The sequence below is a fragment of the Medicago sativa genome, chromosome 5 (genome assembly GCF_051527215.1).
Source record: "Medicago sativa cultivar Bolivia chromosome 5, Bolivia_mono, whole genome shotgun sequence".
NCBI lineage: Eukaryota > Viridiplantae > Streptophyta > Magnoliopsida > Fabales > Fabaceae > Medicago > Medicago sativa.
Genome location: NC_140753.1, coordinates 71,526,386 through 71,550,206, shown reverse-complemented (window position 1 = coordinate 71,550,206; position 23,821 = coordinate 71,526,386). Strand labels below are relative to the sequence as shown.

The 23,821-nt window shown below is 36.8% G+C and overlaps 1 protein-coding gene and 2 long non-coding RNA genes across 3 annotated transcripts; all 3 read left to right on the top strand.

Moving 5' to 3' along the window:
• Positions 1–720: 720 nt before the first annotated feature.
• LOC146924638 (Ubiquitin-associated/translation elongation factor EF1B protein) lies at positions 721–5,695 on the top strand. Its single transcript, XM_085709571.1, has 2 exons — positions 721–906; positions 3,588–5,695. The coding sequence occupies exon 2, from the start codon at positions 3,598–3,600 to the stop codon at positions 5,581–5,583; it is 1,986 nt and encodes a 661-aa protein (XP_085565697.1). The 5' UTR covers positions 721–906; positions 3,588–3,597; the 3' UTR covers positions 5,584–5,695.
• Positions 5,696–15,623: 9,928 nt separating this feature from the next.
• On the top strand, positions 15,624–17,691 carry LOC146924637 (uncharacterized). Its single transcript, XR_015010987.1, has 2 exons — positions 15,624–15,720; positions 17,485–17,691. It is a non-coding gene; the product is annotated as an uncharacterized LOC146924637 (long non-coding RNA).
• Positions 17,692–21,425: 3,734 nt separating this feature from the next.
• LOC146924636 (uncharacterized) lies at positions 21,426–23,555 on the top strand. Its single transcript, XR_015010986.1, has 2 exons — positions 21,426–21,584; positions 23,349–23,555. It is a non-coding gene; the product is annotated as an uncharacterized LOC146924636 (long non-coding RNA).
• Positions 23,556–23,821: the final 266 nt, after the last annotated feature.

The following is a 23,821-nucleotide window of genomic DNA, read 5'->3' as shown; positions in this document are numbered from 1 at the left end:
GATACCCTTAGATGGATTCCATCAAAATAAAATAAACCATGAACTTAATTAAAACAAGAGAAAAAGAAATTCCAGTGATAAATAGATAGTTTATTTTTCAAGCATTGACAATTTAAAATGTTTAAAACCGCCAGAATATTTCAGAATATCTATACGTAATACCATTTAAGTAGGATGTAGATAAGTGATTTGATTGAATACACAATTGCTATTGGATGACGATATACAACTATTTTACATTATGCATGCGTAAAGTCATCTTAAATATATTTTGGATGTCGAAATTAGTATATACAAGAATTTAAACCTTTAAAAATTGATACAAGCAAGAATTTACACTCTTAAACACTTTGTATATAACAAAATTCAAAGTTTATTGATATAATTAATTTTAAAATTTTAGATTTGATTAAAATTTAGGCCCTTAAACGTTTCTATTTTATATTTTCGAAGGATTTAGACCTCAAAATTCTAAGAGTCTGTCAATTATATCTCAACTTACCCATGCTTATCATCAATTCCGTCAGCATTTATCCTTTATGAAGTGGCAAAATTAAACTAACTTTTACCAGATATTACTGCAAAACTAATTTACACCGACAATTATTTAATCATAAATTATTATAATTAACGAGTTCATAAAACAAAGTTACTTGATTTGATAACTTTTTTTTATTTATCCCATCCCATTAAAAACAAAAAAGAATCGTTTCGTTTATTACAAATTTTCAGATCTCTCTATCTCTCTCTTCAAAACCCTAATTCCGTCGAATTCAGTTTGAGCCTCGAAAAACCTATCTCTCCCCCTTCTCTCTCTTCTTTCTCTCTCTAACGATTTTCTCGTTTCAACAACGATCCATCAACCTCCATCATCCTTCATCGACGCTCCTTTCTCTCAAACCTAAGGTTCGTACTTCTTCTTCTTCTTCCTTTTTTTTCCCTCAATTTTTCGATTTTTTTAATTTTTTTCGGTATTTTTCATACCTATGATCTTCTATCGCGTGGTTGTTGATTGTATCGTGGAGTGAGAAATTTGTGTTAGGTTTTGTTTAATGGAATTCCGCATTTTAGTTTTTCATGCGGATTAGGGATTTGGGGAAGTTCGAGTATTTTTGGATTTTTAAGTGTGAATTTGAGAGCGATTTACGGTTGTTTTGGTTCATTTTTGCTTTGATTGTGGTTTTTCAATTTTGAAATTCGTTTTTGCATTTATTAGGGTTCTTTGTATTTCATGCATGTTTGTGGTTTGTGTATATATATTATGTTATTATTGTGATTTGTGGTTAGGAATGATCACTGATATACTTTTGGAAAGCTGGGAGCTATTTATAAACTATGAAGCACAGACACGACACTGGCACATCGATGCGATAGTTATTTGAAAAAATGACATTTGAATGTAATCATGTGTATCAGTGTCGTGCAAGTGTCTGACACTAACGTGTCGGACACTGGACACGCCTTTGATAAGAAGTGTCCGTGCTACATAGCAGTCATTGTTGCTTTGTGGGAGAATATTAAGTTGGTTTGGTGTGAGAAAAAGAATTTCCCTTTTCATTTGTTGTTTACCCGTTTAGTATTACATTGTTTTCACTTTGTTTTCGAAGATTTTTTTAGTGAAAACTGGAAACAAAGTTGCAGTTGAGTAATTAAAAGTTAAAAGAAGAACTGAAAATATAAAATGTTAACAGACTCGTTTCTCTTTTGTTTGAGTTACCCTGCAAGCTTTGGCTTTTGAGTTACCCTGCAAGATTTGGCTTGAAAATGGATTAGCTTGAGAATTAGTTTGATGTGAAGCTGTTCTTCAGCTAGAATTTGGGGGTGAGGGGTTTGATTGCTGATATCAGCCAATGAAGCAGGATATGTTCTTGTCGCCGTCCATGCCCATCTGAACATGAAAATAGGGCTTTGTTTTATTCTCGTTATACTTGTTCGTTGCATTTGTCCTCCTTTTTTTATTTCTGTATTGCTGTTTGTTTGATCAAAATGTTTTACAAGTGTGAAAAAGGGATACTTTTTCTGTCAATTTTATCTTCTCATTTATGGTGTGAAAAATTATTGACTTGTGTTGTGCATCCTTGTGATATGCAAGTGAGTTCTTCTCAATTTCGATGCTGTCCCATGTCGTTATGTCGTGGGATAAGGACCTACTTTTTTACTGTCAGATGGGCCATGTATATTGTATAAGCTCCCAATTCTCATTAAAATGACCAGAGTTTTCTGTTCTGGCTGTACAAATAAATGAGGCGACGTCATCGGTAAAAGAGGCCCTGTGTGATTCTTTATTGTTTTAATCTGTTAAGGTGTAGGAGCATGACTGGATACATGTCCCGTATTTCCTCCCCCTTACATGTTTACTCTTAACTGCTACTTAATTTGACGGGAAAGATGTTTGTTTGGTGTAATTATTTTCACATGTAGTTAGTGTTTGCACTTGTTCACTTTCTTTCCTTGGTTTTTTCGTTTTTTCCCGATAGTGAGTCTGTATCAAGCCCTATATAAAATATAATTCAATGTGGGAAAGTAGCAGTGGAAATATTACATTTGTATGTTTGGTACAAGTTGTAATCTATATATTACACCTTGGTATTATAGATTCCCCAGAGTCTTGTTTACCCATGTGTTTCCCACTTTCTATTCACATGTTAAACAGTGGAAAATCATAGGCACAGTTTACTTGTAATATTTCCAGTCTTCATTTTCGTAACTTTGTGTTCATTTCAAATTGCAAATAAGGAGATAGAAGACTCATGTAGTGAATAATTGTGATAGACTGCTAGAAAAAAGATAGATGGATAGCAAGGGAAAATATGCATTTTTAGAAACAATGAAAACATTGTTTTGGCCTTCTCTTGAAATGCTGAATCTGTTCTGAAAAAATGTAGAAGATAACCGTGAGGAAAGTATTAAATCTAGATTCTCATGTTTATCAGTTGAAGTCAATAATGAAAATAGGAAACATTAAAAAGTAAATGAGCCCTTATACTTCTGTGGGAATGGAAATTATTTTTTAACACTTCAATCAAACTCTAACTTCCCACTTTCACTTTACTCTACTACCATTTTTGTATATTTTTAATTCTGTTTACTGTGTACTAATTTTTTTGAGGTAACTCCCAGGAAGATTAGTATTTACCGAACATTGTAAACTATACCTGGGAATAATATTCCTCTTAATAATGTGCCCACATTGTAAACTATACCTGGGAATAATAATCCTCTTAATAATGTTCCCAGGTACATCAGTACTGGTAATACAATTTTATGCTCAAGCAGATGTCCCCTTAGTAGATTTTCATACTTTAAACTAGAGAACGGTAATTAGTTTCCATTTCATTGGATTTAGTATTGAAAGTTTCATCCAACTTGTAAGTGCTTTCACTTTTGCCAACAGATTCATACATATATCACGGTACCATTTTTATTTTATTTTTTGGACTACAATGTCATTCAGTCAATAGGTTTTGTCTTGGACTTTGTTTATGCATGTAATTATCTGCTGATTCAGTAGTCATATAAAACATTGTACTGTAGCTTATTTTCTTTAAATGTTCTTCAAAAAAACTTATTTTCTTCTAATGTTACAGGGTCAAAGAGATGTCTCCTGCATCCCGATCTAAGTCTAAAGACAAAAAGGCTAGCAAGGAAACTCCAAAGGCTTCTGCGAAGTCCACAGGATCTGGCAGTGCAACAGCTGGTATTCCAGCGAGTGCATACAATCCACTATTAGGAACATTCCATACTTTGGACACATCAGCGATACCCTCTACTTCACCAATGCATTCTAATGGTCGTTTTCGGAACATAGATGAGACAGATGAACATCCTGGCAGCTTGGTGGTAGCTGGTGTTGAGTATGATTCTGTTTCTAACAATGGTAGTTGGTCTGGGGAGTCTGAAGAGCATAAAGAGAAAACTTCTAATCCTCCTGTTAAGCCGGAAGTAGTTCCTGGAGCTGATAATGACAAGCGAGAGAAAATCCGCCAAAAGAATGAGAGAAAACATCAACGGCAGAAGGAAAGGCGAGCACAGGAGCTGCGCGAGCGGTGCAGAAGTTATCTTATGTCAAGGAAACTTGAGACACTTGCTCAACAGTTCGTGGCCATGGGATTTTCTCATGAACGGGCAACAATGGCACTGGTATTGAATGAAGGTAGGGTGGAGGAATCAGTTGCATGGCTATTTGAAAGTGGTGATGAAGCAGATGGTCAAAATGATAAAACCACAGGTAAGGGCAGTTTGAAAATTGACATATCAGAAGAACTTGCTAGGATTGCAGACATGGAAATTAGGTATGGATGTTCAAAACAGGAGGTTGAAAGAGTCATCGTTTCCTGTGAGGGTGATCTTGAAAAGGCTGCAGAGATCTTGAGAGAATCAAAACATGATCCACCATCTGCTCCACCAAAGCCAGAGGAAACTGGCGATCCTCCTATCATCAACAATGGTAAGCAGTCAGGAGTTTCTAGTCAGAACCCAAGGTCACAAACAAAACCTGTTCCTTCTCTGAACCAACTCAGAATAGATGAAAAAGATTTTAACTATACAAAAGCAGCTATTACAAATGGAGTATCTTCAGAATCCAGTAGCAAAAATATACAACCTCTAAAGAGAATGCTGCCTAAGTCTGAATGGGTAAAGCCACAACAGGCCACTATATTATCTGACAAAAGGTGGCCTGGTGCAGGATCTAATCCTTCTGTTTCTTATTCACTGGCTTCACCGTTGCAAGTGGCTCTTCCACCTGCTAAGACTGAAGCTCGTTATGTGTCTGTTGGCGGTGATTATAAAAATCTTCAACCTGGAGCAGCCAAGGAACCCATAGTTGTAATGCAGCGGCCCCAAACTGTAAATGCAAAGCAGGTTCCAGCCTCAAGCAATAGTTCATCACCTCCTGGAATGTCTGCCAGTTGGTATCCAACTAACAGTGTAGAAGCTATGAGGTCGAATGTGTTTTTACCTCAAGCTCCTAGTACTAGAAATCCTAGTCCAAACTATCTTAGTTCTAATCAAATGTATCACCAACTTCAATATCAACCCCAACAACAGTTTGTTGCTGGCAGCAGTAGCAACTCAGTAGATCCTCAAGCAACCAATCGAGGGAATGGCAACTGGAATAGAGCGGCGGGTGCGTCTCCAACGCTTGCTGCTGCTTCTTCTCTAGGTCTCTTTCCAGGGAAAGGGTCGGCAGCCACATCAGGGGCGTCTTCTCCGGTCGACTGGAGCACTGGCGGGTCGATGCAGTTTGATTACACCAGCATAGACTGGTCTTTGGATAGAGGTTTATCTTCACCAGGGTCAAATGCTTTATGGTTAGGGCTTTCACCTTTTACAAAGAGTAGGGCTCAAACGTATGATTCAAATGCTTCTGGAGGTGTTGCTCAACAACAGACAATGAGATCATTGCCCTCAAATGGTTCATTGCTCTCAAATGGTAGTACTGTCCCGATGGCTGGATTGCAAGATGGCGGAGCAGCTTCTGCTGAAACTTCTGCTGCTGGTTCCCGGGAGTGGAGTTCTCCTTTTGAAGGAAAAGATCTTTTTAGTTTACCGAGACAGTTTGTTTCTTCTCCATCTCGGTAAAATGATAGGGAGCTAAAATGAATGAATGAATAAAATGAAAGAAAAACCCAAAAATGTGTGTGGATTTGTTGTTGGCTCTTTTGATTTACAGTTTATGTTTTGTTGGTGGTAAGTTTCAGTGGGAGGGGCAAGCATCCAAGAAATTTACGCTCACATGCACATTTGCACATTCACACTCGCCACTCATCCAATGAGTAATCTAAATAATGCCTCAAGTTTTTAAGTAAAAATAAGTAATGCAACAGCGACGACAGTAATAACAAACACTGTCTAATTTTATGGCAGAACAGGATTGTAACGTGATAAATAAATAGACGTTGACATAAATTAATTCGGAAGTTTTTTTTGGGCTTAATTAACAATTTTTTTATTTTTAAAGTGAGCCGCCCCTAATCGAAGTAGGGATTAAAAGCTTCATCTTTGAACGTTAATGGCAGATTTTTAACAATATCCAAACTGCTGATTGTTTTCAATTCATCTCTAATGCCAAACACTCGCAAGTCAGAGCACGTTTGGTTGAAAATGTGCTCTTGATTACTAGTTGCATAATTAAGGTTTTAATTCCAGTTTAAAGACTTATCAACTCATGGTCTACTATGACAATATTAACACTCAAATTGATCAAAAAGCAAATAAAAAGTCGTTATTAAAAATAATAAATTGCATGATTAATTTTTATCGGTGTTCTGGATTTATTCGTGAGAAATAGCTCATGTTAATTTTGGAATTTTTTTTCAATCATGCCAAACTGTACGTATAGATTTTGTCTTTTACTTTGCTGGTCCTTGCTGAAATTGATGTATCAAGTTTTATTTTTTTCTCTCTATTATGAATTGTTTCCTTCAAACAATACCTCTTCATACACAAGATTCTAACCACTTGCTTAAAGCGCTTGAATTTTTTACTACTCAAACAAACTATATGTCGGTGAAATTTTGAAACACGTTAAACATTTAAGTTGAATTATTTCCTTCAAACGATATTTCTTCCTATACAACAGGTTCTAACCACTAGCTTAAAGCGCCATAAATTTTTAACTACTCAAACCAACTACATGTTGGTGAAATTTTGAAACTCGTTAAGCACTTCTGATTTATTTTCTTTAAACGATATCTCTTCTTACATAAAAAACTTTTAACCACTTGCTTAAATCGTTTGAATTTTTTATTACTCAACCTAACTACATGTTGTGAAATTAATATATTCTATTATTTATAAGCATTGAAATATATCAGCTACCCTAAAATACCAGTCAATAAATACTAATCGACTATTGAATAGCCTAATGCTTTGTAAATATTATTAGCATTTTTTAATTTTTTGTAAATATTGTATTTTCTTTTTTCTTGGTGACCAAATGGGAGAAGCTTAAAATAAAAGGAATTAAAGAGAAATAAGGTGGAGAGTCTGAGTTACTCCGATTAATTAAGTAGAAAACAAAGGTTGTCTTAGCAAAATAGAAGGTGCTGAAATGCTTGTAAACCATCAAGTAAGTGCTATTTTCAAATTCTCTCCGAAAGTTTTAACATTGTTGCATACTTAAATTTGAATGCTGTGAGATTTGGTAAATAAGTTAAGAGATTGTAATAACCATTCATAAAATATAAGATTGTAATAAGAAAAAAAAAATAGTTAAGAGAATTCTACAACACTCTGCCTAACATCAGTGTGTCAAATCCAATTTTTTCAAAGTAATTAATTTTGTTTGCAATCTTCGGCCAGCTTTAGAGGTAACTAACACCGTCCCTTTAATTCCACCTCTGAACCTACTTACTACTCTACAGGTAAAATTTTTAGTTTAATCATATTTTGGTCCTCTATTTTATCATACTTTCAAAAATAGTTCACTTACTCTATTTTATCATATTTTCAAAAAAATGTAGTTCACTTTCAAAAATAGTTCCCTTTGATTTGTTTGTGTTCGTCCGCTTTGCGCTGCTGTTTCGCCTTTTCTCTGTCTTTGGATTTTGACATCGGGTTATTGGTGGGTCGAGTTTTGGGACATGTTTATGTGTCTGCTCTGGTGGTTCGTGAGTTGAGGGGTGCCTTTTTTGACTTGTGTCGGGAGTCTTGTGAGCCGATCGCTTTTGATTCGAGATCGGGAGCAAGTTTGTGACTCAGATCCTTTTAGGCTGTTGTGATGTCTATTCCGATAGACCAGAACTTGAGTGGTGGTCGCAGCTGAACATTTGAAGCAAAATCTCTATCTGGTGCCTAATTGATCACTGTTGGCGGTGTTGGTGGTTTTTATTTGGGGTTTTTTGGTGTTTATATATTTTGCCACTAGGCAGAAGATTTGGTTTGATTTTAATTAAATCAAGTAACAGAAAATAAAGATTGGTTAAGAAAATATGGAGAGAGATGAGATTAGGTCCGTCGAATCCTCTATGTTCCCCTAATTGATTATTGCACCTATTATTATTAATGATTCTCTAGTTTCACGATAGTTAACAAATTAGCCCTAATCAATCCCTTGAGTTAGGACCCTCTTCTTAAACTACAGCCCCTAATTCCTTAGGTGGTCTAGTAATCTTTGAAGGTTTTACGAACGTTAACCTAATATCACTAACAAACGATTATCCATTCCTAGACTAACCATGTTTATTAGAACAATTCAATTAGGTCTAAGTCGAAAGCTATGGTCAGTAGTCATTCGATCTCACTAAATCATGTTTATATTTGATCAGGATACAAAAAGCATTAAGAACAATTGAATTGAATAAAAACTAGAAATTCATTAATAACGAATAGAGTTTCATAGCAACATGGAACAATTAGGGTTACATAGATTCATCTCTGACCTAATCTCTGAGAGATTTAGCTACTCATAATCGAGTTTACAAATAGCATAATCAATGAAATAATTAAAACATACATGAACTGAGTAAAGGAGGAGGAAATCGCCCTTCAAGCAGCCTTCACGTCTCAAAATCGCACTTTTGTTCTCCAAAATCGTAACCCTTGTTTCTTAGACTGACTTCTGTTTAAATAGAAAATATTTCCTGAAGCTTCAATCGCGCCACGCCTGTAAACAATCGTGTCACGATGGCTTCGATTCTCAAAGTCATTCTGGATCCTTCTTCTTAATCGCGTCGCGCCATCAATCCAACGCGTCACGATTTGCATAGCTCAAAAACATGCCTCTCTGTTCCTCAAAATCGCGTCACGATGAGTATAAACGCGCCGCGATTAAAGCCTTCAAGCTTTTGATGTTTTCTTGCTGTTTTAACACTCTTGGACCCTTATAGTTGCTTGAGAACTCTATAAAATTGTCAAATAAGTCCTAAAAATTACGCAATGAAAGCATGTCATCACAACCCCAAACTTAAACCATTCCTTGTCCTCAAGGAATTCATTTACATATTGACAGTCGACAGTAAAATAACAATAACCTGATCAAATAATACTTCCAAAAGTTCAACTACTTACTAGCTAAAGATGAGCTAGTTTGATTTGTTCGCATCCACCAATTCACAACTCCACGCAACAAATTGAATAGGGTTCACAGTCGACATGCAATCTACATATTACCACACGCTTGAAAAGTTTCTAAACGTCAATCAAAATCAATGTCAATGCACACTTTGAGGTCGTTAAGGGTTATAACGGGGCTTAGGTGAAGGTGGAATAATATTTGGATAAGTAGGCTACACAAAATTTGAGTTAGGAATCCCTACGGAAGTTAAAGCACAAAATTCAATCCTTCATTCATTCACCTTATGGAACAACAATTAATACAGAGGTACTAGAGAATACTTGTAACTATTGGGACAATCGAGTTTGAAGTTACTCGGATTTTCAATGTTTTGTCCCTTTTTCATCATTCAATTTCATTTTTTTTGATACACCATTTTTGTGTGTATTTTTCATTGATAAAGTTCATTCTTCATTCTTTGTTCTGTTATTCTCTAGTACCCCCACCCCAAACTTAATTGGTTGCAAATTCCAATAGCAACCCCAAACTTAATCTTTAGCAACATTCTACAATGCCTAACTCAGAAAAAACAATGAAGGACAAGTCCTAAAAGTCTCTAAGTTTGTAATGTAGTTTGTCACCGAACAAAAAGTTCTAATCCTACCGGCTCAAATTGGTTAATAAAAGGATAATATATAACAATTAAAATCAGGGTAGGCTTCAAAAGGATCACAGGACCAAGCACTTTTGCCTCAGTGTGCTAATGACAAAGACCAATCAACAGTAGAGAAAAATCGCAAGTTCTAGAAATGTAGTTGCATGGAATGATCTAATATAAGTAAATTGAAAAATAAAATTTGGCAATGAACCTTATGGCTGAGATTTCTGGGAGTTGTGACTACCTATCTTGAACTGCCGTACACTTCGCCTTTGAAATCACAAGTCACTCCTCCTTTAGAACTTTTGGAATATCACTTGATCAAACAATTATTACTAAACTGTAAAGAGTCAACTAGCAAACAAATTCGTCAATAATAAACAAGTGCAAATTTATCACAAAAGGGGGAATAATAAGAAGTTCAATGGACTTTTGACAATGGATGAAAAATAAAAACAGTTGGAAATGAAACAAATAACTCAAAATAAAATCTAGTGGGTTGCCTCCCACACAGCGCTTCTTTACCGTCACTAGCTTGACTGCTAAGGATCCTTAGAGGTCCTTTAGAATGAGTCTCACCCTTCTTTTTGGTAGGTCGCCACCCAGATATGGCTTAACTCTTTGTCCATTCACTTTGAAACTTCGATCTCCTTCAGGTGTCATTAGTTCAACAGCTCCATATGGTGACACACTTTTGACCAAGAACGGTCCTGACCATTTTGACTTGAGCTTTCCAGGAAACAGCTTCAACCTGGAATTATACAACAAAACTAGTTGTCCACAGTTAATATCCCTAGACACTAAGTTTTTGTCATGATACCTTTTAGTCCTGGATTTATAGATGAGCGCATTTTCATACGCTCTAAGCCTCATCTTTTCAAGTTCATTAAGTTTCAAAATTCTTTTCTTACCAGCGGCGACTTGATCAAAATTTAAGGCCTTAATGGCCCAATAAGCCTTATGTTCTAGCTCGACTGGAAGATGACATGCCTTCCCATAGACTAACTGATAGGGTGAAAACCCAAGATGAGTCTTAAAGGCTGTCCTATATGCCCAGAGTGCGTCATCTAATTTCCCAGACCAATCTTTCCTATTTGACGCCACTGTCTTTTCTAGGATCTGTTTCAGCTGTCGGTTTGAAACCTCTACTTGACCACTCGTTTGTGGGTGATAGGGAGTTTCAACTTTGTGCTTAATGTTATACTTTTTGAGCACATCTTCAAGAAAATTATTGCAAAAATGCTTCCCCCCATCACTGATCAATACTCTAGGGGTTCCAAACCTAGTGAAAATATTCTTCTGAAGGAAGTTGACAACAGTTTTGGCATCATTAGCAACACATGGTATCGCTTCAACCCACTTTGTGACATAATCAACACAGACCAGAATATGGAGATAAGAGTAAGAGGAAGGGAATTGACCCATAAAATCAATACCCCAACAATCGAATGGTTCAACTTCAATGATTCCTTTCAGGGGCATTTCATTCCTCTTTGATATGTTACCTGTCCTTTGGCATCTGTCACATCTTGCAACAAATTTGTGACAATCCTTGAAAAGGGTGGGCCACCAGAATCCACTTTGCAAAACTTTTGCAGTTGTTCTTTCTCCACTATGGTGGCCTCCAATAGCTGAGCTATGGCAGTGCCACATGATACTACGTGCTTCCTCACCTGCAACACAACGTCTAATCAAACCGTCAGTACCTACCTTAAACAGATAAGGGTCATCCCACAAGTAGTGGTTTGCATCTTTGAAGAACTTTTTCCTCTGAGGGTAGGTAAGATCATCAGGAACTATGTTGTCGGCCTTAAAGTTTGCCATGTCAGCAAACCAGGGCCTTTCTCCAATAGCAAACAGCTGTTCATCGGGGAACTCGGCCTTGATGGCCTTTTCCTTCTTTGTCACCTCATCATTCTCCAGCCTTGAGAGGTGATCAGCTACCACGTTCTCGACTCCCTTCTTGTCACGAATCTCAAGATCAAATTCTTGCAATAATAGGATCCACCTCAACAGTCGAGGCTTTGAATCCCCTTAAGTTAAGAGATATTTAAGAGCTGCATGATCTGTAAAAACAATGACTTTGGAGCCTATTAGATAAGAACGAAACTTTTCCAATGCAAATATTACCGCAAGCAATTCTTTTACAGTTGTGGAATAGTTAACTTGATTTTCATTTAAAACCTTGCTTGCATAGTAAATTGCATGGAAAAATTTGTTCTTACGTTGGCCTAGGACTGCACCAACAACATAATCACTTGCATCACACATAAGTTCAAAGGGTAAATCCCAATAGGGTGCAATGATTATTGGTGCCGTCACCAACTTGTTTTTAATCAAAGAAAAAGCATTTAGACATTCAGAATCAAAATTAAACTCGTTTTCTTTAACCAAGAGGTTACAGAGGGGTTTGGAAATTTTAGAAAAGTCTTTTATGAAACGCTGATAGAAACCGGCATGCCCCAAGAAACTCCTTACTCCTTTAACATTAACAGGTGATGGAAGTTTCTCTATAACCTCTATCTTAGCTTGGTCCACCTCAATGCCTTTTGCACTTATTTTATGCCCCAAAACTATACATTCAATTACCATAAAATGACATTTTTCCCAATTCAAAACAAGGTTAGTTTTGGTGCATCTTTTAAGTACAACATTTAAATGGAACAAGCATTGATCAAAAGACTTATCAAAAACAGAAAAATCGTCCATAAATACCTCAATGTTCTTCTCTATCATATCAGAGAAGATGGAGAGCATACACCTTTGAAAGGTCGCCGGCGCATTACACAGCCCAAAGGGCATCCTTCGATAAGCAAACACACCGAATGGACAAGTGAAGGCAGTCTTTTCTTGATCTTCCGGAGCCACTGCAATTTGATTGTGCCCCGAGTACCCATCCAAGAAGCAATAAAAGGCTTGGCCAGCCAATCTCTCAATCATTTGATCCATGAATGGTAATGGAAAGTGGTCCTTTCTTGTTGCGGTATTCAACCTCCGGTAGTCTATACACACTCTCCAACCGGTGACAGTACGGGTGGGTATCAATTCATTTTTTTCATTAGCCACCACCGTCATTCCTCCTTTCTTAGGCACTACGTGAACTGGACTTACCCATGAGCTATCTGAGATAGGGTAGATCATACCTGCATCTAGTAACTTCAGCACCTCTTTCTTCACCACTTCCTTCATTGTTGGGTTGAGTCTCCTTTGAGGTTGAACCACCGGTTTGTATTCAACCTCCATGTGTATTTTGTGCATGCAATAAGCTGGACTAATACCCTTCAAATCAGAAATGTTCCACCCCAAAGCTCCTTGATTGTCTCTTAACACCCTCATTAATTTTTCTTCTTCCAAAGGGGTCAAGGTATTGCTGATGATTACTGGTTTAGAGGCATCTTTGGTGAGAAAAACATACTTCAAGTGAGAAGGGAGTTCTTTTAACTCTGGATTTTTCTCTCCTTCTCCACTCAAAATAGGAGCATCTATAGAGTACTTGCCCACTAATTCTTCAATTTTTACTGGTTCCAACTCTTGCTTGCTTGCCTCAAGTTGCTTGACACAATCACTCACTTCAAAATCTTCATTAGAATCACAACTTGCTATAGCATTCATAATTGCACGTTCAAGAGGTTGTGTTGGTTGAGGTTCACAAGAGTCATCTTCAACTATTTCTTCAACAACGTCAATCCGGCAACACTTGGGATTTTCATCTTTGTGCTTCATTGCCTCAAATATATTAAACACGACTTGCTCCTTATGGAACCTCAACATTAGCTCTCCTTTCTCAATATCAATCAAAGCACGACCAGTTGCAAGGAAAGGTCTTCCTAGAATGAGTGGCATTTCTTCATCTTCAGCCATATCCAAGATCACAAAATCTGCCGGAAAGACCAATTCATTAACTTTGACTAGCACATCTTCAAGCACACCGAAAGGATAAGAGATTGACCGATCAGCTAAAGTAATGGTCATTCTTGTTGGTTTTGGCTCCCCACACTTAAGTTTCTTCATTCTTGAAAGAGGCATCAAGTTGATACTTGCTCCCAAATCACATAAAGCTCTACCAATGTCTACCGGTCCAATGGAACAAGGGATAGTAAAAGCACCAGGATCCTTCAGCTTAGGTGGCAGTTTCTTTTGGAGAATGGCACTACAATTTTCAGAAAGTGCTATGTTCTCATCATATTTAGGCTTCCTTCTTTTAGTCAACAAGTCTTTCATGAACTTGGCGTACAAAGGCATTTGATCAAGAGCTTCACTGAAATGAATATTCACCTGGAGTTGTGAGATAAGTTGCATGAACTTCTTGAATTGTCCCTCATCCTTTTCTTTCTTCTTATATAAGTGAGGGTAGGGAAGCTTCACATAAGATGGAATAACTTGTGGTTTATCTCCATCCTTCAATATTTGACTCTTCGACTTCCTCAAGATTGAATCTTCATCTATCAATTTCTCACTTTTTCTCCCTCTATTTTTTTCTTCTTTTCATTTTCAACTACTCCTTGATCATTCTCCTTTTCAACTACACCATTTTCAATTTCTTTTTCAACTTCGCCATCTTCTTCTACCTCCACTACTACATCATTAGCTTTCTTTGGAGCTTTTGGAACTAAAGGTGTCAAAACCTTTTTGCTCCTCAATTCAACAGCATTACAAGATTCATTCTTAGGGTTTTCTTTAGTGTTACCTGAGAATCCGCCTTTGTTTTGTTCAGCCAGTTGCTTAGCTAATTGCCCCAATTGAGTTTCAAGCATCTTCCTGGAGGCTTCATTGTTCTTTCGTTCAGCTTCTTGACTTTTCTTCATCTCTTCAAAGTTGCCTTGAGTCATCTTCATAAAATTCATCACAGTTTCCTCAAGTGATGAAGGCTTTCTTTGTTGTTGTTGTGGAGGAGCAAGCATCTGAGAGTTCAAAGCGTTGTTATTTGAGTAGCTTAGATTGGGATGCTTGTTGATTCCTGGAGTGTAGTATTGATTTTGCCTCTGATAGCCTCCCATGTATTTAGCTTCCTCACTTGATCCTTCGGGAACACATTCACCATTGGGATGTTCTTCACCACATAGGTCACACTTGATTGCAGCTACTTGTTGTTGCTTATGAGCCAAAGTGAAGCCTTGAAACTCCTTAGTTAGAGCCTCGATTTGTTTGTTCATAGCTGCTTGGTTGGCTAAGATGGCCGTTTGTTCACTTACCCCAAACACTCCTCTTTCTTTCTTCTTAGCTTCAGCACGATACTCATTTCCAGCCATGTTTTCTATTAAAGTTTGGACTTCATGATCAGTTTTTCTCTTGAGACTACCTCCCACGGAAGCATCTAAGAACATCCTAGTGTTTGGTGTTACCCCCTCAGTGAAGATTTGGAGGTATTGTTTCTCGGTGAACTCATGATTAGGGCATCTCTTAAGAAGCAAGTTGAATCGCTCCTAAGCATCATATAATGACTCATTCTCCCCTTGCTTGAAGTTAGAGATTTCCATCTTCTTTTCCCAATACTTAGACATAGGGAAATATTTCTCTAAGAACTTCAGCTCTAACTCTTCCCATGTTTGGACAGTCCCGTTTGGTATTGTTAGTGTAACGCCCCATTTTTATTCTAATATTTTAGTAGAGGTGTGAATATTTTTATATGACTTTAATTGCTATATATATATATATATATATATATATATATATATATATGATTTTATGTGAAATATATGTTTTATATGATTTTTATATGAACTATGTTATGATGCTATTTATTATATGAATATTGGGGTTGTGTATTATTTAAATGAATGTTGTTATTATTGGATAGAAATAATATGAGAAATAGAAATATTATAGAAATAGTATTTATTTTTGGTTAAAGGGAATTAAGTGGAAATTAATAGAAATTAAGGGAGTTGGGTGAGAAAAGAAAGAGAGATATTTTTGAAGTAAAAGAAAGAAAAAGGGAGAGAAACATTTTCACGTAAAAACAATAGAAGAAAACTGGTTTTGGAGAGAAAACCTAGAAGAGGCCAAGAGAGAGCTAGGAAGGAATCGATTGCGGTAGCTTGACGTTTGGTGTTGCTGAATTAAGGTAAGGGTGGGATTCCTTTCAATAATCATGGTATATAATTCTGAAATTTGATGAATTGTTGTTCTTGGTTTTAGGGTTAGAAGTTTTATGTTAATTGAAGAAAATATGATGAATGGTGTTGTTTGATGCATGTTTCTATGTTGTTTTAGTTACTATGTTGCATATAGAACCTGTAAACATTGTTCTAATTCATTTTGGGTGATTAGGGGATCAGAAAATGGGTTTTTGGGGTGAAAATGGTGTTAAAATCGTAACAGTAGATGAAAAACTCGCCAGAAATTCGCTATTAGCGTAACCCTCTGGAACAGGTACGCTATTAGCTCAATTTTCGCTATTAGCGAAATTGTCCAGTGACAGCATTTTCTGTTTCGCGTTCTTGTGTCTTTTTCACCCGTTTCTATTTTGAATTAGCTTTAGGTGTAAACATAAAAGTTGTAGATAATTGAGTTAGCTTTCTAATGGCTTTGGAGTGACTAGAAAATTATTTGTAGATTTAGAGTTATGATGAAAATAGTCCAAGTGGGTCTTCAGAAAATTTTAAGAAAACTTAGCATAATTAATCTCTAGTTAGTCCAAAAACTTATGGTTGGTTTCCCAACTTCAAACTTAAGTGTTAGGGATTTAGTTGAGGTGTTTATGGATATTTGACTTATGTTCTATTGATCAAAACTTAATTGCTTTTGGGGGATGTTTTAGACTTTGAGATGAATGTAATTGATTTATATATATGTTATGTTGTTGATTTCCGTTGTTGATATCGTTGTATCATCTGATGTCGAAGTTGGGGAGTGTGTCATAATTGTTTTAGGCACATATGTTGTTGTTGCAGTCGCTGTTGAAGTTGTATGTTGATATACACAAGTTGAGTCCATTTGCATACTCACATCTGTTGGGGGCTTATGCCCTGGAATGTTTATCATTCACCTGTTGGGGGCTTATGCCCTGGGATGCTTTAACCATCCACATTGTTGGGGGCTTATGCCCTGGAATGTTTATCATTCACCTGTTGGGGGCTTATGCCCTGGGATGCTTTAACCATCCAATTTGTTGGGGGCTTATGCCCTGGAATGCTTAGCATTCAACGCGCGTAGATTGGTACCACATGCATGATGCATTAGTTGTCGTTGTTGTTATTGCATTGTCGAGTTGTTGTTGTTGTCGTTGCCGTCGTTGCATTGTCGAGTTGTCGGTGTCGTTATTGATAATGAATTTGTTGTTGTTGTTGTTCAGCGTCGTTGGAGATGATTATGTTGTTGCTATATGTATATTTTTATATACATTGTTAATGATGCATGCTGTGATATGTTGTTGTTTGTTTCGGACATGTTGAGGTTGATGTTGTTGTTGTTCTTGATGATGTTGTTGTTATTGTTCTTGAAGATGTTGTTGTTGTTCTTGATGATGTTGTTGTTGTTCTGACGTTAATGGATGATATTAATTGATGTTATATAATGATGAATATATATGTTGTTGATGTCTAAGATGTGGTAGGATGCTTTATCCTTATTAAATGATGTTAAGTTGATGATGTTGCATAGTCGAGTTGGTGTTCTTTGTTGATAATGACGTTGGTGTTGTGGTAGATGTTGTTTAATGCAGTTGAAAATGAATATGATGCTGAGTTATATGTATATATGAACTTAATAATGCTTGTTGTTGAACTGTTGTTATTTTCATTAATTTGATGAATTATATAATATTATTATTGGATAAGTTTCTCACCCCTTCTGCGTATATGTTGCCTCGACCGTGGGTAATGTGCAGGTAATGATGGCTTGTAGGTTAATTGGCTCAAGTGTCTAGGGCTCTGATACATATTAGGATGGGGATCGTCGCGAATGTCTTCTTCATTTCTTTTATGTATCATATTTTGAAAAGACCTCGTTGTTGGATTTATTATTGTTGAGGATAATGTCTATTACGTTGAGGCCTTTGTGCCAAGATTTTCATTGAGGTTGAATTTGGTTGAAACTATATTTTTAAAGAATTATTCCGCTGCAGTTTATTAAGATATTCTAAACGTTGATTTTAAATAAATAGATATTTTCTATTTATGAATTTTTGAAAAGTAGTGTGACACTCCGTTGTGTGATTACTCTGATTTTAATAATTAATATTACGTCGTTGGGAGAACGGGGTGTTACAATTGGTATCAGAGCAAGTCGGTCCGTCCGGCCAATTAGTAGAGTCGTGTCGAGCCTAGTAGTGTTGTGTGACAATTTTGTATTGTCCTTGTTGTCCTGATTGTTGTTTGTTGTTTGTTGTGCAATCCCTAGTATGAACTGGTTGGAGTACAACCATGTTCATATTAATTGTTTTAGAAAGTCGGTGTGTTTTTCTTCTGCCGAAGAAGAGAGTGGAGCAGAATTGTTATCTACTAAGCAGCTGAAGCAGTTAGAGCATGATGGGAACTTGATGTTTTCCTTGATGGCGTATTTGTCTGTAGAGAAACAGTCGGTAATTGATAGATTGCCCGTTGTGAATGAATTTCCTGAAGTTTTTCCTGATGAGATTCCAGATGTACCACCAGAGAGGGAGGTTGAATTTTCGATCGATCTTGTGCCGGGTACGAAGCCTGTGTCGATGGCTCCTTACCGTATGTCAGCAGTTGAGTTAGCAGAGTTGAAGAAACAGTTAGAAGACTTGCTTGATAAGAAGTTTATAAGACCAAGTGTGTCACCTTGGGGAGCACCTGTGTTGCTAGTTAAGAAGAAGGATGGTAGCATGAGATTGTGCATAGATTACCGCCAGCTGAATAAAGTGACGATAAAGAATAGGTATCCACTTCCGAGAATTGACGACTTGATGGGTGCTCGCGTGTTTAGTAAAATTGATTTGATGTCAGGTTACCATCAGATTAAGGTGAAGGATGAAGATATGCAGAAGACGGCCTTTAGGACACGGTATGGACACTATGAATATAAAGTGATGCCTTTCGGTGTTACTAATGCGTCGGGTGTGTTCATGGAGTATATGAACAGAATTTTTCATGCTTTTCTGGATAAGTTTGTTGTTGTATTTATTGATGATATTTTGATTCATTCTAAGAATGAAGAAGAGCATGCAGAACATTTGAAGATTGTCTTACAGGTGCTGAAAGAAAAGAAATTGTATGCAAAACTGTCAAAGTGCGATTTCTGGTTAAGTGAAGTAAGTTTCCTTGGCCATATTATTTATGGTAGTGGTATTGCTGTAGACCCGTCGAAGGTTGAAGCGGTATCACAGTGGGAGACTCCTCAGTCAGTTATGGACATTAGAAGTTTTCTTGGTTTGGCTGGTTATTACAGAAGATTTATCGAAGGATTTTCAAAGTTGGCACTTCCATTGACTCAGTTGACCTGTAAAGGTAAAGCTTTTGTGTGGGATGCTCAGTGTGAGAATAACTTCAATGAGTTGAAGCGAAGATTGACGACGGCTCCAATTTTGATTTTGCCAGAGCCAGATAAACCTTTTGTGGTATATTGTGATGTGTCTAAGTTGGGTTTAGGTGGTGTGCTTATGCAAGATGGCAAAGTAGTGGCTTATGCGTCAAGACAATTGAGAATTCATGAGAAGAATTACCCTACACATGATTTAGAGTTGGCTGCTGTGGTTTTTGTGTTGAAAATTTGGAGACACTATTTGTACGGTTCCAGATTTGAAGTGTTTAGTGATCATAAGAGTCTGAAATATTTATTTGATCAAAAAGAGTTGAATATGAGGCAGAGAAGGTGGCTAGAGTTGTTGAAGGATTATGACTTTGGTTTGAATTATCATCCGGGTAAAGCCAATGTGGTTGCAGATGCCTTGAGTAGGAAAACATTGCACATGTCGGCTATGATGGTGAAAGAATTTGAATTGCTGGAACAGTTTAGAGACTTGAGTCTTGTTTGTGAATTGGCACCTCAGAGTGTGCAGTTGGGTATGTTGAAAATTAATAGTGATTTCTTGAAGAGTATCAAAGAAGCACAGGAAGTTGATGTGAAATTAGTAGATTTGAAGGTTGCCATTAATCAGAATGCAGATGGTGATTTTCAGGTTGATGATCAAGGAGTGTTGAGATTCCGAGGCAGGATTTGTATCCCTGATAATGATGAATTGAAAAAGTTGATTTTAGAAGAGAGTCACAGAAGTAGCTTGAGTATTCATCCGGGAGCTACAAAGATGTATCATGACTTGAAGAAACTGTTTTGGTGGTCTGGATTGAAGCGTGATGTCGCACAATTTGTTTATGCATGTTTGACTTGTCAGAAATCGAAAGTTGAACATCAGAAGCCTGCTGGTTTGTTGACACCATTAGATGTGCCGGAATGGAAATGGGATAGCATCTCCATGGACTTTGTGACGAGTTTACCAAACACTCAAAGAGGGCATGATGCCATTTGGGTTATTGTCGATAGATTGACGAAGTCGGCACACTTCATTCCGATTAATATCACCTATTCAGTAGCTCAGTTGGCGGAGATCTATATTCATAATATTGTGAAGTTGCATGGTGTTCCATCGAGTATTGTGTCGGATAGAGATCCGAGGTTCACTTCGAGATTTTGGAAGAGCTTGCAAGAAGCTTTGGGCTCTCAGTTGAAGTTGAGTTCAGCGTACCATCCGCAAACAGATGGTCAGTCAGAAAGAACGATTCAATCATTAGAAGACTTGTTGAGGGTGTGTGTACTTGAGCAAGGTGGAGCTTGGGACAGTCACCTACCATTGATAGAGTTCACGTACAACAATAGTTACCATTCGAGTATTGGTATGGCACCTTTCGAAGCTTTATATGGTCGAAGGTGTAGAACTCCTTTATGTTGGTTTGAGTCGGGTGAAAGTGTTGTGTTAGGGCCTGAAATAGTTCAGCAGACTACGGAGAAGGTCAAGATGATAAGAGAGCATATGAAAGCGTCGCAGAGTCGACAGAAGAGTTATCATGACAAGCGTAGGAAGGACCTTGAGTTTCAAGAGGGTGACCATGTGTTCTTGAGAGTCACTCCTATGACTGGTGTGGGTCGTGCATTGAAGTCCAAGAAGCTGACTCCAAAGTTTATTGGTCCTTATCAGATATCTGAGAAAATTGGCACGGTGGCTTATAGAGTTGGTTTGCCACCACATCTTTCGAACTTGCATGATGTGTTTCATGTGTCACAACTTCGGAAGTATGTAGCGGATCCTTCACATGTCATTCCTAGAGATGATGTGCAAGTTAGAGACAACCTTACGGTAGAAACTTTACCTTTGAGGATCGATGATCGTAAGGTGAAGACGTTGAGAGGCAAGGAGATACCTCTAGTGAGAGTTGTTTGGGGAGGAGCAGCTGGAGAAAGTCTTACTTGGGAGTTGGAGAGTAAGATGCAAGAGTCTTATCCTGACTTGTTTACTTGAGGTAATATTTCGAGGACGAAATTCTATAAGTTGGGGAGAGTTGTAACGCCCCATTTTTATTCTAATATTTTAGTAGAGGTGTGAATATTTTTATATGACTTTAATTGCTATATATATATATATATATGATTTTATGTGAAATATATGTTTTATATGATTTTTATATGAACTATGTTATGATGCTATTTATTATATGAATATTGGGGTTGTGTATTATTTAAATGAATGTTGTTATTATTGGATAGAAATAATATGAGAAATGGAAATATTATAGAAATAGTATTTATTTTTGGTTAAAGGGAATTAAGTGGAAATTAATAGAAATTAAGGGAGTTGGGTGAGAAAAGAAAGAGAGATATTTTTGAAGTAAAAGAAAGAAAAAGGGAGAGAAACATTTTCACGTAAAAACATTAGAAGAAAACTGGTTTTGGAGAGAAAACCTAGAAGAGGCCAAGAGAGAGCTAGGAAGGAATCGATTGCGGTAGCTTGACGTTTGGTGTTGCTGAATTAAGGTAAGGGTGGGATTCCTTTCAATAATCATGGTATATAATTCTGAAATTTGATGAATTGTTGTTCTTGGTTTTAGGGTTAGAAGTTTTATGTTAATTGAAGAAAATATGATGAATGGTGTTGTTTGATGCATGTTTCTATGTTGTTTTAGTTACTATGTTGCATATAGAACCTGTAAACATTGTTCTAATTCATTTTGGGTGATTAGGGGATCAGAAAATGGGTTTTTGGGGTGAAAATGGTGTTAAAATCGTAACAGTAGATGAAAAACTCGCCAGAAATTCGCTATTAGCGTAACCCTCTGGAACAGGTACGCTATTAGCTCAATTTTCGCTATTAGCGAAATTGTCCAGTGACAGCATTTTCTGTTTCGCGTTCTTGTGTCTTTTTCACCCGTTTCTATTTTGAATTAGCTTTAGGTGTAAACATAAAAGTTGTAGATAATTGAGTTAGCTTTCTAATGGCTTTGGAGTGACTAGAAAATTATTTGTAGATTTAGAGTTATGATGAAAATAGTCCAAGTGGGTCTTCAGAAAATTTTAAGAAAACTTAGCATAATTAATCTCTAGTTAGTCCAAAAACTTATGGTTGGTTTCCCAACTTCAAACTTAAGTGTTAGGGATTTAGTTGAGGTGTTTATGGATATTTGACTTATGTTCTATTGATCAAAACTTAATTGCTTTTGGGGGATGTTTTAGACTTTGAGATGAATGTAATTGATTTATATATATGTTATGTTGTTGATTTCCGTTGTTGATGTCGTTGTATCATCTGATGTCGAAGTTGGGGAGTGTGTCATAATTGTTTTAGGCACATATGTTGTTGTTGCAGTCGCTGTTGAAGTTGTATGTTGATATACACAAGTTGAGTCCATTTGCATACTCACATCTGTTGGGGGCTTATGCCCTGGAATGTTTATCATTCACCTGTTGGGGGCTTATGCCCTGGGATGCTTTAACCATCCACATTGTTGGGGGCTTATGCCCTGGAATGTTTATCATTCACCTGTTGGGGGCTTATGCCCTGGGATGCTTTAACCATCCAATTTGTTGGGGGCTTATGCCCTGGAATGCTTAGCATTCAACGCGCGTAGATTGGTACCACATGCATGATGCATTAGTTGTCGTTGTTGTTATTGCATTGTCGAGTTGTTGTTGTTGTCGTTGCCGTCGTTGCATTGTCGAGTTGTCGGTGTCGTTATTGATAATGAATTTGTTGTTGTTGTTGTTCAGCGTCGTTGGAGATGATTATGTTGTTGCTATATGTATATTTTTATATACATTGTTAATGATGCATGCTGTGATATGTTGTTGTTTGTTTCGGACATGTTGAGGTTGATGTTGTTGTTGTTCTTGATGATGTTGTTGTTATTGTTCTTGAAGATGTTGTTGCTGTTCTTGATGATGTTGTTGTTGTTCTGGCGTTAATGGATGATATTAATTGATGTTATATAATGATGAATATATATGTTGTTGATGTCTAAGATGTGGTAGGATGCTTTATCCTTATTAAATGATGTTAAGTTGATGATGTTGCATAGTCGAGTTGGTGTTCTTTGTTGATAATGACGTTGGTGTTGTGGTAGATGTTGTTTAATGCAGTTGAAAATGAATATGATGCTGAGTTATATGTATATATGAACTTAATAATGCTTGTTGTTGAACTGTTGTTATTTTCATTAATTTGATGAATTATATAATATTATTATTGGATAAGTTTCTCACCCCTTCTGCGTATATGTTGCCTCGACCGTGGGTAATGTGCAGGTAATGATGGCTTGTAGGTTAATTGGCTCAAGTGTCTAGGGCTCTGATACATATTAGGATGGGGATCGTCGCGAATGTCTTCTTCATTTCTTTTATGTATCATATTTTGAAAAGACCTCGTTGTTGGATTTATTATTGTTGAGGATAATGTCTATTACGTTGAGGCCTTTGTGCCAAGATTTTCATTGAGGTTGAATTTGGTTGAAACTATATTTTTAAAGAATTATTCCGCTGCAGTTTATTAAGATATTCTAAACGTTGATTTTAAATAAATAGATATTTTCTATTTATGAATTTTTGAAAAGTAGTGTGACACTCCGTTGTGTGATTACTCTGATTTTAATAATTAATATTACGTCGTTGGGAGAACGGGGTGTTACAGTTAGCAACCAATCTTTTGCTCTTCCCGTCAAGGTGAAAGAAAATAGCCTTAGTTTCTTTTGTGCTTCAGTCACGGTGGCTGGTTGCACACA

What these genes read in the sequence shown, in the direction of transcription:
- LOC146924638 (XM_085709571.1), top strand. Translation starts at nt 3,598, where the DNA reads ATGTCTCCTGCATCCCGATCTAAGTCTAAAGACAAAAAGGCTAGCAAG.